Here is a 14,196-nt window from a genome sequence, read left to right on the forward strand (position 1 = left end):
TTGCTGTTTTGTTATTGGTTGAATTTTCCAAGAGTAACGCCTTGCAGTGCTGAGCACACGCAACGTTTTTCTCTATCCTCTATCAACTACACCAATCAAACCTTAAGCCGGATTATGGTTAGACTCTCATTTTAATTCTGTACGAAACTGTGAATTTTAGTATCGATCCGCCACCACGTAAATACCAATAACAGATACTTTTAGCCCATAAAGGTAGCTTATGTAGGGACGAGCAGTGTGTCTTGATTTATTCGATGATTCATCATCGAATAAATCAAATTCTGAACACGTTTTAGTAACCGATTTTTACACTCACATAAGGTAGTTAATGCAGCAAAACATATATTTCAGCTTTTCATGTATTTTAAAACGGTTTGTTTGTTTGGGGGGGGGGGGACCTGAAATATAAATGGGCCTATTTTAAAGCACTTTTTATTAACTTCTATTGATTAAATGTACTAGAGGCTATAAATAAAATAGATGTAACCGTCAACACAAGAAGTTGAGACATTTTTCACAGTGTGTGTCCATCTCCTCTCCATTTGCACATCAGTCTGTCACCAGAGTCAGTAGGTCTCAGGGGTCCATTAAAGTCACTGACTTCAACAATGAGTTACACTTATTCATATAGTTTGGTAATGAAAACATAAACATTCATATTACCAACTGGATGTTAGTGTGAGCTCAGTATAATTATTCAGTTAACAGTAGTTTAGTCCTTCTACAACCATCATGCTGAGGGGAAGTACCCCTCGTGTCGCTTTGAAACTATAAATAGGTCATTCATGAGCTTGCACGCAGGTTTTAAAGCATGAGCCTATCGAAAACTGCAAAACAAATGAAATGGAAACCTGTTGAGGACATTGTGGTGACTTCAATGATCCCACTTTTGCAGAAAAGTCTCTCCTATTTGTCTCTGTAATCTAACAGATATTTCTGCACTACAACTGTGGCGACATTTTTCTGTGAGTGTACTGTGTGTATACCTACCAGTCAAAGTCGGTTACCCGTCCAGTTCACATGGCCTGCTGCCACCCTGAGTGGCAGAGAAGTATGTGAGGGTGGTGCAGGGCATGTATGAGGACAGCAGATTACATTTGCTAGTTACAACAGGGATCTGCTCTGAGTCCCTTATTGTTTGCAGTGGTGATGGTCAAACCTACTGTGATGTGTGGTTTGGAGGTGGTGTCATTAACACAAAGACAGCTGGAGTTGGCAGAGTTAAAGAACAAGCACATCAGAGGGACAGCTCAGGCACCACTGGACTGGATGTACTGGACAAAGGATGTTGAATACAGAGCTGCCAGGCAGGAGGAAAAGAGGAAGACCACAGTGAAGACGCGTAATGAAGGAGGACATGCAGGGGGTATGTGTGACCGAGGAGGAGGCAGAGGTGGCGACCCCTAAAGGGAGCATCTGAAAGAAGAAGTCATCGCTAATATCAATCAACAATTACTTATACAGAGCCCCCAAATTAATCCTATTATCAGCACCAGTGTCAGTTTTTATTCACGACATTCAACAAGTTTCACCACAGTTGACCATGTCTGGCAATGAGTAATGAGGGCAGCTCTTATTTTAATCAATGATGGGTAACAGTAGCCATTTTTTTTACAGTTCTCATGATCCATTTTTCCCCTTTGACTTCCCATGAAGCACACACAGCTGCAGGATGTGTGTTTGTGCTAGTGTGAGTACTACTGAGGGGAGGCGAGTCATTTCCTGCCTTAGTCGTTTCCAGAAATCCCCCCACCACTACACACACACACACACAAACACTTTTCGGAAATGTTCATTCAAGAGAGTCTTCAGAATGAAGACTCTCTTGAATGAACATTTCTGAAAATCATCATACATGTCAGCATACAATGAAGTCGTGATGTCTTTTAAAGGAGAAATCATGGGGTTAATCTTGGGGGCGTGATGCTATCAAACATTAAACTCTGATAAGGAAAGAAAGACATGCTGCTGCGTTGCTTTTATTGTTGACACATGAATTTTAAAAAAAACAGAAGTGCTCCTTTTCATCTTAAATTTAAAGTAAAAAGTAGGCCTTCAACGAGTAATCTCATTTTCAGGGTGCAGCTTTTGAAAACAAATACCTCACTTCTCATTTCTCACGGTGAAGGAAAATGTGCCTAGGGCTGAGTGGGCAGCTTGTTGGCTACATCATCACCAAACTATGTTCAGCATTTGTGACGAGAAATCACTCACAATGACTCAGTAACCGGTCCTATTGTATGAATACCTTGCTGTGGTAATGTTTCTGTTTGCTTTTACCCAGGGGAGGAAGTCTGATACTATCCTAAAAAGCATCTCTGCTCTACTCCCGTTGTCGGCCCAAAGTCAGGGTTTGTCCGGCCTTTTTTAAAAAAAGATGAATCCTGACTTAGTGCACATGTAAATGATGTGGTTAGCTATGTGAAGTAATTATAAGGTGGACACCCTTCAAAAATATGAGTGTGTCAACCGTCCTGTGTGACTGCATTCCTTTGAAAACATAATTGCAGGTATTCTGTCCACCCTACATCATTCAGCATGACATCAAAATTGTTTGCTTTGCTAGTGTAGCTCAACTGAGTTAAAACAGTGTGCAAGATGTCAACACAGCACAGAGAAGGTACAACTGAGGTGCTGTTTGTCTAGGAATTGAAGCATTTTAGCAATCTTGGACAAGTTTTTTTTTGATAAAGTTGTACAATTTTTAATTGGTCGACAGAGCACTACAGCAGCATATGTCACACTTACATTGATAAATAAGAGCTTTTCATCTTAAATCAGGGAATATGAAGACAGCTCTGTCTATTAATTGGATTGTGTTCCGTTCATGAGTAATTTCTGATTTCTCTAGAAAGAACTGCCACATTTAAGAAAAAAAAAAGTATTAATTCTCATCTTAAAATGAAGCCAGACAAGTGCACTACTTAGATAATGCTTTGTTTCTCTACTTATCAAACCCAATTAATCCCAAGTAGCTAGGAGAAATGAAAAATGGAAACAACAAATAAGAGCTGGAGTCTCGTGAGGTTGAGATGGTTGGGGTTGAATGGTTAAGGTTGGAAAGTTGGACAGTAGAGGGTAAGATGAGAAAAGACTTAAGATATGCCCAAAGTTGGGAAAATACTGTGTTATAACAGCCAAAAATAAAACACAATCCATAACCCAAGAACTGAAATCAGTAAATATAGAGCTAAATTAGAAAAAATTCAATATGACGAAAAGAATCTCAATAAGGGAAAAAAATAAATACATAAACTGTTAAAAAAATAATAAAGAAATAAATAAAACAAATGACCTTAATCAAATAGAAAAAAGTGAAATAAAACAAAATAAATAAGCTAATAACTAAAGATCTTTTGTATATAGTGTATATAGTCTTATATAGCACAAAACACAAAAAAGAAGATAAAACGATTATTTCGTTCATATTTTTTATACTATACAATTTTATTTTATTTTAAATAGTAAATAAAGCTACAAAAGCAATTTGCTAGCTATTAAAAAGTTAGGTGGTCCTTCAAGTAAAATGAGAAGAAACGAACCCCGAAATTGAAGTAATTCAGAAAATGTGTGGTTAGTGAGCAGAACTCTGATGTTTTTGTTTTTTTTGGGGGGGGGTTTGTTTTTTTAGTTTTTTTAGCAGTATTTACATTTTGGCAACATTCCCTTAAAAAGATAAAACACACGCACACCTCGTGACAGGAGCCATTCGTTACATTTGTAACTAAACTCACTCATTCACAGAAACTCTGAATCAGTTTAACTGTGAACACAAACCGGGCAGCAGACAGGTCATGTTCGTGGGTCTGGTTTATATTTAACACTGTGCGATAGAGTCGTCAGCACTTTGATCCAGTTCGCTCCAATAACTGGCGCGTCACTTCCTCAGCCCGTGCCCATCCCTTTGGAGGAAAAAAAAAAGAAAAAGAAAAATCACACAGGCTGACGACGGCGAGAAAAAAGAGCGAGGGAAAAGTTGAGAGGGAAGCGAAAGCGAAAAGCCAGATGAAAAAGCTGGAGAGTGGAGAGGGAGCCAACCAAAGACCAGAGTTCACGCTTTAAAGTAAGTTTTTTTTTTCTAAATACTTTACATGTTTTGGTGGCGCCCACACTCAGTTGATAAGCTGAGTTTTACATTGATCCACACGCTTCTCTGATTGGTTTATCAATACCCGCAGCTCCCATTACCAATACTTCTTAGAGCTGTATATTTATCTAAAGAACATTTACTTTGAATTGTTATTGGAAAAACTTTGAGGGTTGGGCTTACGGGCCTGCAAGCCCCCCTCCCCTGCTAAACCCATAACTGCAGCCAAACGTGGAGACTGGCTTCAGTCAGAGTGTATAACATGTTATAAAGGTGACTTGAGCGATTAACAAATATAATGTGCAGTAATGGCTAGCGCTTATTCCATTAATTAGCCCTTCTTTTTAATTAAATAATGTTATAATGATCTCAGCAGGAACAGGGTTTTAATCTAATGTCCACCGGTTGTTTTTAACTTAGAGATCTACTTTTGTAGAAACTGTTTAACCGTGGTTTTGTCTACAAACACCCCTGAGGGCAGAGAAAAGTATGTGCTAACTTTGCATAGTGTTCTTCAAGTACAAGTCTCAGCATGGCCTTCACAGCTGCACCAGTGCCAAAATGCTCACTGGTTTCCCACAATATTGCACAACATGGTGGATTTTCAGACTGGCCAGTCCTATCACTGGAGCCCTCCATTGTACACGTGCTTTTTGAACTTTTTGTTCATTCACTAGTTGTTGTTCTTTTTATGTCTTCATTCAGGAAGTGCTGTCATAAAAACAATCTAATAATTCATCCTTCCTTTTAATTTTTGCCTTCTTCCTTCCTTTACCTGCCTTTCTTCACAGTCATGCCACTCCACAAATCATCCCGGGCCTCTCGCCTGGACCCTACCATGATCTCAGCCCCGCTGGGTGATTTTCGTCACACGATGCACATCGGGAGGGGAGGAGACGCCTTTGGCGATACTTCTTTCCTGTCCACTCTTGGCCCGAGTTCACCCAAACCTGACCTGGCGAGTCCTGGGATTGTTTCTTCTTCCTACCACAGTGATCTTAATGCAGATGCACCAGAAAGCCCGCAGAACAATGAGCTTCGGCACTCTGACTCAGAGTCTTCATTAAACCTGGACCTAGACCTGGACCTGGGTCCATCTATGCTTGGAGATGTACTAGGCGTAATGGATGGTTTGGGGCTCCACTCTAATCAGGAGGTAGCGGAAACAAAGCAGGGGAAAGGGGCTGCGGAGATGTCTGTGAACAGGCAGAGAGAGTTGAATGGGAAAAACTTGGCAGAGCATGATGGAATCCAGGTGGAAGACAGCAGGATACCTGATGTGAACGGGATGAAGCTAAAGGGGTTACGACCAAAGGTGAGATTCAGCGATAAACGGGAGGAGATCATTCGTCAGGCATCGGAAGAGGAAGAAAGTCAAGGGTTTGACTTCCAGGAAGAGGATCAGGATCTGGAAGCATGTAATAGCCCAGTGAGGAGTGAGAGCGAGAAAGGCAAAAGTCCAGCTGATGGAGGTGAAACTGAGTTCACCAATCATAATGCAGATTTGCCACCCAGTCCTGCCTCGTCACAAAGCTCCGAGTATGAAGGGGTCACTCCATTGGACAGGAGGAGGGTTGGCAGCTGCCATTCAGAGACTGATTCAGAGGAGGAGGAGGAGGAGGTGGATGAGGAAGGACGAGGCTACACATTTGAAGATGAGTTTGATGATGAAATTGGTTTATAGGGGATAAACTACGCCAACAAATCTTTGCTGTCAAGTAAATCAAGTATACTGTATTTTCCTTATTTCATCATTCCTCCACCAAGGACATACCATGTGTGACCAAAGCTGTTGATTTGGCCGTGAACCAGATTACGCAAAAACTACAAAGCTGAATGTTATTAAACTTTGCGGAGAGTTGGAACACGAGCAAAGGACATACCAAATGTGGATCCAGATGACCTTGTTTCAAATTACAGAACAGGATGCTGGCCTTGGTGGAGGACTGCGTTCTCAGAGAACCTTTCTTTTTCGGTAGCTTTTGAATGGGAGGTTTAAATACAATATATCTGACTTCAAACTGGATTTTTCAGAACTCAATGAGACGATGTTGCTCAACTGGAAAAGACGTTTTTATCCACCAGGGTAACAGATTTGCAGAAGACTTGATATTTGATCAGAAAAAAAATAATCAATGAGCCGTTTTGGTAATGAAAGTGAAAAGTTTGCGACACTTTGATTTCTTTTCATTCCTGGACGTTTTTGCTTTAGAAATCAAAGCTCAGCGGAAAGTTTGATTGAAGCTAAATTAAACTGCATCGTTAATTAATTTCTTTTGTCTTTGATGTCTTTAAAGGGAGCTATACACTTACATTATTGTACCCTGTGATATACGAGTGTCTTATTACATATTCATCATATTGCATGTTTATTAAAGTCTTTGAAAAGGTCTTCAAAGGGTTGCGAGAGACGGCGTCTATAAATAATTACTGTGAATGTGTCACATTCCAAATCTTACAACGGCTCAGACCAAATGCGATTTGATATCAGAGTGCAGTTATTTAGCACAGCTGTTCCTTTCAGGCCGTGGGGCTGGGTTAACACTAAAATGCAAAGACAATCATGTGATTTTAAATCAGGAGCAGCAGTGGACTTGCTATTTTTTTGCTTTTTTTGTTGTTGTGTTACTTCATAATGCTGTAAAAGGGAAATACCATTCAACTCATGCTGAAAATGCTGGTTAACACATTCGTTAGCCTGTGGTTTCACAAAGATTACAGTGAAAAGAATAAAGCGACTTCAAAAAGATAGAAACCAGCCTCGGCTTTTATTTGTTTCAAGGAAAGTTGCTGAAAAGCTAAATGCCTGAGATCCAACTATACCAGGTAGCTGCTGGTGAGAATGAAATTTCACACACATTAATACTGAAAAAAAAAGTGTTTCATTTGATCATTTTCATAATGATTCCATTTATATTTAAGGTTAGAGATGTGTGACAGGAAACTCATTTTTTTCCTTTAGTAATTCAAGAAGTAAATGACAGAGCAGTCAAGTTATCAAAAGTGTATTTTAAGCATGCAGGTGATGCCTAAAAAAGTTCAAAAGTCTGTAAACATACAGGCTGAAAGTTTAACGGGACCATAATGTGGTGCCTTTGTTGGAAAATAAATGTCAAAAAGCTGAATTATTACATACACAGCTTATTTATATACATTACAAGCTTCTTAGTGCTTGTTACACATGTATCACTCATGTAAATGCAAAACTATCCTTTTGTCTCTAAAACGCACAAACACGCTACACGGATATCGTCCTGAACACGTTGAATCCCGACAGAGCCGTGGAGACCATCACGCCCGGCATCTGCGGGTGCCAGTGGATCTCCTTGATCTCAGACTGACCCTGGTGCAGGAACAGCAGCTGAGGGGGAAGGTCCCTGACCGCCTCCACCCTGGCGCCCACGTCGCACGACTCCACAGACAGATCCCACTGGCTGACGATGTCGTCGGCGCCCGAGGCGGCGAACACGCTGGAGTCCACGGGGTTCCACTCCACCGAGGTGATGGGAGCGCTGTGCTGCTTGAAGTTGGCCACGGGACGCCCGGTCTACAGGAACAGGAGAGCAGTGAGGTGTGACAGCTGTTCATACAGTTTCAGCTCAGTGGGGTTCAACTCTGAAAACATACTAGGAGCTTTTTTGTGAACTGAGCAGTTACTGTCATGCTTCAGGCCTGCTTGAAGAACAAAAGGACTGGGTGTGCATCAGAAGGGTGATCTGTGCTCATGTTTTTACTGATGTACACAGAGGTGTCTAAACTCGTCGTTATGGGGGAAAGGGTTAAATATGTCGCTGATACGATGCAACTAGGACTTTGTGTGCTGTGAAAGTCTTATTCAGCTCTCTGTAATAAATCATGTAAATGTTTTTTCACCAAATATATTAAAATAGTTTCCTGATTTAGAAGGGAGGCAACAGCTAAAGCTATTATTGTTACTCAACTGTACAACTAATGTTAGGTGGGGCAGGAGCACTAAGAGGTGAGACAATCTGACGGCATAAGCCTAAAGATTGTTTTCCATTTAACACTAATCGTGGGTCACAGTGACATGTTGGCACACTGATAATAGCTCTGTTATTGTGAGTGCAATGTGTGTTTAATTAGACTTACATAATTATCTTTAGATGTATTGCCTCCATTCATTCTTTTGTACCTTAAACTGTCGCAGATCCCACACTTTCAGGAGTCCATCGTCCCCTCCTGACAGGAGAAATGGTTCGCTCCTGTTCCAGCTGATTACATTGATGTCCGACGAGTGAGCTTCATTGGCTGAGAGCATTGAATTGGGCGGGGCGCGGATGTCCCAGATCCGAATAGACTGATCCACTGAACAAGATGCAAAAACCTGGTGAAAGAGAGAGTACAGATACTTTAAAAGTTTACTTTAAGGGAAACTTTACAATAACTATTAAGCAAGGAACTATTTCTTCTCAAGAATTTACTAGGGGAGGGCTCTGGTGGGCTTTGCATGCTTAATGATCCTTACTGCAGCAAGACATTTTAGACAAGACTGTACAAGTTGAAAAGTCCTGAGATCCCAAAATAAATAAAGATACTTTCATAAATGCAAACACCCAGTCTTATAGGACGAACATCGACATGTCACAAACTGGTTTGGTGACTAACTGCTGCGCTAAGACTCGCGCAATTTACATAGTTTGGGCTGTAATTTGTTATGTCACAACTCTGTGGTGCCACACAGCTAGTGTTACCATATTCTATTTTTACCACATGCCATTTAACAGCAAGTTTCCATAATTCTGGTCCGTGACCGCACCCAATTTTTTCAAAGAATTACCCATGCATCACCAGGGACTTAACCTTAGTGGAAGATACTTAGAAATGTATAGACATCACAGTCACTCCTACTAATGTTACTGCTGCGGTTAAGGGTGCAACAAGCAGCGAGCACAATCTGCCAAAGATTGTGCCACTACGTCACCGTTGGTGTACAAACATACTGTAGCTTCTGTAGGCGACCACTGCAGATCTTCCACAGACTTTGTGTGGGAGCTGAAAGGTCGCTGGTCAATCTGCCAGGAAGTCCCCCCCTCCCGCGGCTCCCACACGTGGATGTTTTTCTTGCAGTCCCCGCTGACAAGCCGACCTGTCAACAAAACACAAAACTATTAACATTTTAATCTTTGACAGACATCTATGCAATTCTTTATCTCAATCGCAGCTTTCAAAGACATTCAAATACATGCAAACAAAAACAACCTGTTTATATGTTAAAGAGGAACTTGTGTTCTTCTTTGTGCACCTTCAGTCGGCACTTTGAGGTGGATTTTCATTCTAACACATCCCATAAAAGGATTTCCTTCCAGCGTTATTCTTATAAAAGCCCACACTGGCATCTTTTCACTAAAACTACTGCACGTTTTTAATCGCAGCTGATCACTCTCTGATGTATACACCGGTGTCAGCCCTACTGTGGACAATACTTTTCTAATTCCCCATGACAGGTTTGCACGGGCAGACACAGTTAAGAACATGGGAACAAAAATATCTTGCACAAGGTGGAGACTGTTTTTATCATGTCAATCAGATAACGAAGTAGTCCAGGTGCAATCGGGGACCTGGCTGCTTGCACAAAACAATGTTGCCACACAGGGTGAGCTGAAACGATGCATGTTTTGCTTTGCTTTTGTTTTTTCACATCTGTATAGCAGACTTACAGGATAGGCCTCACGTACCAGGTACTTTAGGCGACCAGTCAATTGCAAAGCCTTCAGTCATGTGCCCTGAGAAACTGAAGAGCGCTGCTGCCTCCTTCTGCTGTTTGATGAACGCAGCCATAGCAGCAGAACTGTGGACGGCCTCCAGCTGGGATCGGAGATCAAAGATTTCCACCTGTCCCTTGTCTGACCACACAGCGGCTAATGACTGCTCTCCAACCTGCGTCACCTGGACGCCAAGAAGCAAAATTAGTCGAATCATCAGGGAATTAAGAAAAACTGATGCACAAGATACTGATTTTATTTACTAATAAACGTCTGCATACCCTGACTCTGTTAATCCCCCCATAGTGGGGCATCATGGCCAGTTCCATCTGTGGTTTCTTTTCTTCATCCTCCTCCTCTTCATCACTTTCCTCATCGCTGCTCTCTTCCTCTTCTTTGTCCTTCTCTGTTCCATGAAGGTTATACATGCGTATGACCAAAAGTCTGCCAAAAAACAAAGAACAATTAATTAACAATTAATTCATTGGCATGGATTTCTGGGAAATACCCCGGTCCAAAAAGAAAAACCACAGACTACCCTGCATCAATGTGCTTTATCTTTGAGTGCTTGAGAGTTTCCAATAACCTTTAATTGACTACTGAAGCCTCCACCGAAAGGAGACCTTTCAGGGGATGATTACGAGAGCTGACATCAGAACAAAACTGAAACTGTGCACCACAGGAAAATTAAAACAAAAAACAAATAAAAACAACATTGTGGTGTGGTTTATAGTGAAGAGAGTCAATGCTTTAATGTTAGCATCCAAAAGAATCTTCCCTTAGACATTAAAGAGTTTGCTTTTCTCTGCTATAAACAACACATTTGGTAATAATAACAATAAACATGTACAACAGGAAAAATGGGAAAAGAAGGGGAATTTAACATTACTACACATGGAAACGTGGGAATAATGCGTCTGTCCTGGAGAGAGTTTGGATGAAAGGACGCCTCCTGGGGACACCTGCACAAAGGAGCTTTTTAAATAAAGAATTAAGTTGTTGGAGGTCTTAAAGTTAAAGAAATGAAAATCATTTTCAAGTTTTAGTCTTGCCCACTACTCCTGCAATACTGGTCTAATGTAAAAACATCCATCCTCTTATCTAATTCAAGGTCTTGAGCCTGAACGAATGTGTGTCTCCTCCTGGAAACCAAGCAGGGATCTTTCACAGGTATTACTTATTGTTACTTATTATTAAGGCAAATTATGGTTATTTTTGTCTTCTTTCAGCTGCTCCCTTTAGGGGTCGCCACAGCACATCTGCCTCCATCTCACTCCATCTCTGGCTTCCTCCTCTGTCTCATTAGCCGTCTGCATGTCCTCCTTCACTACATCTGAATCTTTTTCTGTGGTCTTCCTCTTTTCCTCCTGCCTGGCAGTTTAGCATCCTCACTTGTACCTTTCCTTCTTTTTCATTGCCTTCAAGCAGACCTTCCTCCACTCCTCCTTTTTCTTTGCCCAACAGTAGCACAATTTCCGTCAGCTGCCTGTCGTTAACCCGGACCTTGACCGGGCCAGTATATAAAACACACTCTTGATAATCTGCATATCTGATTTGCCGAATGCCGTTCCTGATGCAACCCTCAGCCTTTATTCGAGCTTGGGATCAGCACTTGCAGTAACCTGGCTTGTGGCCCACCCTGTGTCTGTCATTGGTATTCTTTTATTGTTGTATGAATGAGAAAGTGTGAGTGAACAGAGTTTCTACAACATCTACACGTTTTTTTTATCCCACACTGTGATCAAACTATAGTCAGACTACAGATGACCAACTTAATCTGTTACACAAACTCATTGTCTTAGGACAACTTTGCCATGAATTAGGATAAAAATGCAACTAAAAATACCTGTGTTCAGCTCTACTGCTCGGCACATGGCTGCAGCAGAGCTGAGCTGCTGTCGCTTCTTAATGTGGTGAAGCTTAATGCCTGCTTTCAGCTTTTTGAACTCTTTAACTCTCCCTACTCAATACTCCAGAGTAAACAGACCAAGCGCTCACTTTGTGCTACTGATTAGCTACGTTACAGTGATGTGACTTTTAAAATTAGAGTAAGCCAGCCTTTATTCTGTGAACTGTCCTAGTAATAATAGGGAGAAAAATGGAATATTAATTGTGGCCTCACGGCTAGAAGGTTCAGGGATTTGAACCTCCCAACAGACTGGGTGGCGCCGCTCTGTGTTTTCTTTTAGCTCACTTTCTCCCACAGTCGAGCGGCTTACAGTTAACTGGTGACTTAAAGCTGGGTGTGAATGTGAGCATGAATAGGTGTCTGTCTCTGTAGCCTCCGCAGCTAAAAAAAAAACAAACCATGGAAGTGCCAAAAACTACAGGTGCTCAAACAGTCACTTCAGGCTAGCCAAAGCATTAAAATGCCCAAATCCAGCCATGAAGCTACCGTGGTTACATCCTGGTCTCTACAGCCAATCTCTCCCATTATAACAGCTGTACAGGAGCGCGTGTTAATTTAATAACTCACCGACTTGGATTTCATTTGGATGTTTTTCATAACTCTGACTCCCAGCTGTGCCAGGATCAAGCAGCTGCAGCCAGCTGCTGTCTGCCAAACTTGTTCGTGCCCTTTGGCACATTTTTAATAGAACAATCCGCTGTGTGGTATGGAGTGTCCAACAAGTGTATGCTTCATTTTTAGGGAGAAAAATTCTAGTATTTAGAACAAAATAGCAGTAAACACATTTAAACCTGCAGGTCTCACATTTCCCCAGCTTGGATAAATTGGAAAGTTACCTCAGGGCATCCAGGCTAAAAGCTATACCAAATCAACATGCATATGCAGACCCCTTGGGGAAAAGGGAGTGGCTCAAAGTACCCAATTAGTAATAATAAGGAATTATATTTGTTTGGGAGGGTTGTACACAAATGGATGCAGCTTCCTAACCAAGCTTTTTAGCATTAGTGGAAAACAGTCCAGTCCAACCTCTCACGCAAAAATGAACACGTCCCACTGCAAAAATGCTTCCCTCTGCTTATGGTTTCTGTACTTGCTCTTGTTAAATTTCAAAAATATCCTTTTGCAATCACTTTACTTAATTAGTCTTGCTCTTAAATAATATTTGCAAGCCATTATTTTATCCTCTGGTGCTGTGTTTGCTCATTTTAACTTTGCCTAAATGTTGTTATGCAACTGCCATCTGAATGCGTCTGCTACGAATAAATATGTATTTAAAAAATGGGGGGATGGGGGGAGTTTATGGGTTTAACTTGCCTCTTGCACAATGTCAGCTGGATAAAATTACTTCAGGCCAAACATGACAGATCACTCTAAAATATGTTTGTGAAACTAACCACTGACACCAGTTTAAACGACCAAAATAAACACACGGAGGTGCAGGACATCCGGCGTTATTGAGCAGGACCTTTAAAAATGGTGCTTCCGGATTAAATGCTGAGTGCCGACAGTAATGAAGGTGTGGGTTAGAGGTCAGTGGTACTGTACCTGTTCTTCAGAGCTGTGTCCGCCTGCGTGCCCGCACAGAGCAGCATGGACAGGGGAAACTGCTCCCTGGTGTCTCCATCTCCATCCCTCAAGATGTCGAAGCTCAGGCATGGAGCACCTGAACATAAACAACAGGATCAATTAAATCCAGAGATCCCACATGGTGGAAGCGTGAACTTCATTGGGATTAATGATGACAGTGCACCTTTTCCCCCTTAAAAACCTGACTTTAACTTGCCTGTCTGGCACTCGTGATACATGCGGTACGCGGAGCGGTCCATCTCCAGCTCCTCCCCGGGCTCAAGCGGCTCGATCCCGGGCACGTACACTTTCTTCTCCTCCTCTCCCTCTGCCCCTTCCTCTTCCATTTCCACCCCTTCGTCCTCATCGCTGCCCGCTTCGTCCATCTCCTCCATCTCGTTTTCCTCCACGGCGTGCTCACCGGGCGCAGACATCTTGGCAGAGGCACGGTGTGGCGTACTTCCGGTGCAGGCAGCGGCCACGTGGTTTAAACGCCGCTCACCCTCCTCACCAGCGGCGCCCCTCTCTCCCTGTTTACGGGAATTCAGCTGACCTCTTTGGCAAAAGAGCCCCTGCTGCCAGGAAAGACCAGGCTTGCAATTGTTTGTCTCACACTGTAAGCCCTGAGGATCACGTGAACATTATTAGCGTGGACACTGTTAGCGTTAGCTACATGTCAAATGTTCTGTCTCCTCCCTGGAAGATAATTAGCCTGTTGCTTAAGAACATTTGGGATCATGTCCATGCACCGATCAGTAAAGAGTCTTCACCTCTGAGTCATGATTGTGTGATTTTATGAGATTTATTTGAATGTGCTGTACTACATCTTACGTAGCACAGCCTGGTACTGACAGGGGGCTCAGCAGCCCCTGCACCACTAATGGGAAGTCAGGCTTTGACTCACAGCTACT

At 42.1% G+C, this 14,196-nt stretch overlaps 2 protein-coding genes across 2 annotated transcripts; one reads left to right on the top strand and one right to left on the bottom strand.

Annotated features, from left to right (window-relative positions):
• Positions 1–3,936: 3,936 nt before the first annotated feature.
• On the top strand, positions 3,937–6,831 carry cdc42ep5 (CDC42 effector protein (Rho GTPase binding) 5). The gene is made up of 2 exons (XM_063487999.1): positions 3,937–4,063; positions 4,879–6,831. The coding sequence occupies exon 2, from the start codon at positions 4,881–4,883 to the stop codon at positions 5,769–5,771; it is 891 nt and encodes a 296-aa protein (XP_063344069.1). The 5' UTR covers positions 3,937–4,063; positions 4,879–4,880; the 3' UTR covers positions 5,772–6,831.
• Positions 6,832–6,836: 5 nt separating this feature from the next.
• grwd1 (glutamate-rich WD repeat containing 1) lies at positions 6,837–13,759 on the bottom strand. Its single transcript, XM_063487998.1, has 7 exons — positions 13,503–13,759; positions 13,265–13,382; positions 10,092–10,254; positions 9,784–9,994; positions 9,049–9,194; positions 8,241–8,432; positions 6,837–7,634 (listed from the first exon to the last, which is right to left on the bottom strand). Exons 1-7 carry the CDS (start codon positions 13,717–13,719, stop codon positions 7,326–7,328), a joined length of 1,356 nt encoding a protein of 451 aa, XP_063344068.1. The 5' UTR covers positions 13,720–13,759; the 3' UTR covers positions 6,837–7,325.
• Positions 13,760–14,196: the final 437 nt, after the last annotated feature.

This window comes from Pelmatolapia mariae, linkage group LG10_11 (assembly GCF_036321145.2).
Source record: "Pelmatolapia mariae isolate MD_Pm_ZW linkage group LG10_11, Pm_UMD_F_2, whole genome shotgun sequence".
Taxonomy (NCBI): Eukaryota; Metazoa; Chordata; class Actinopteri; order Cichliformes; family Cichlidae; genus Pelmatolapia; species Pelmatolapia mariae.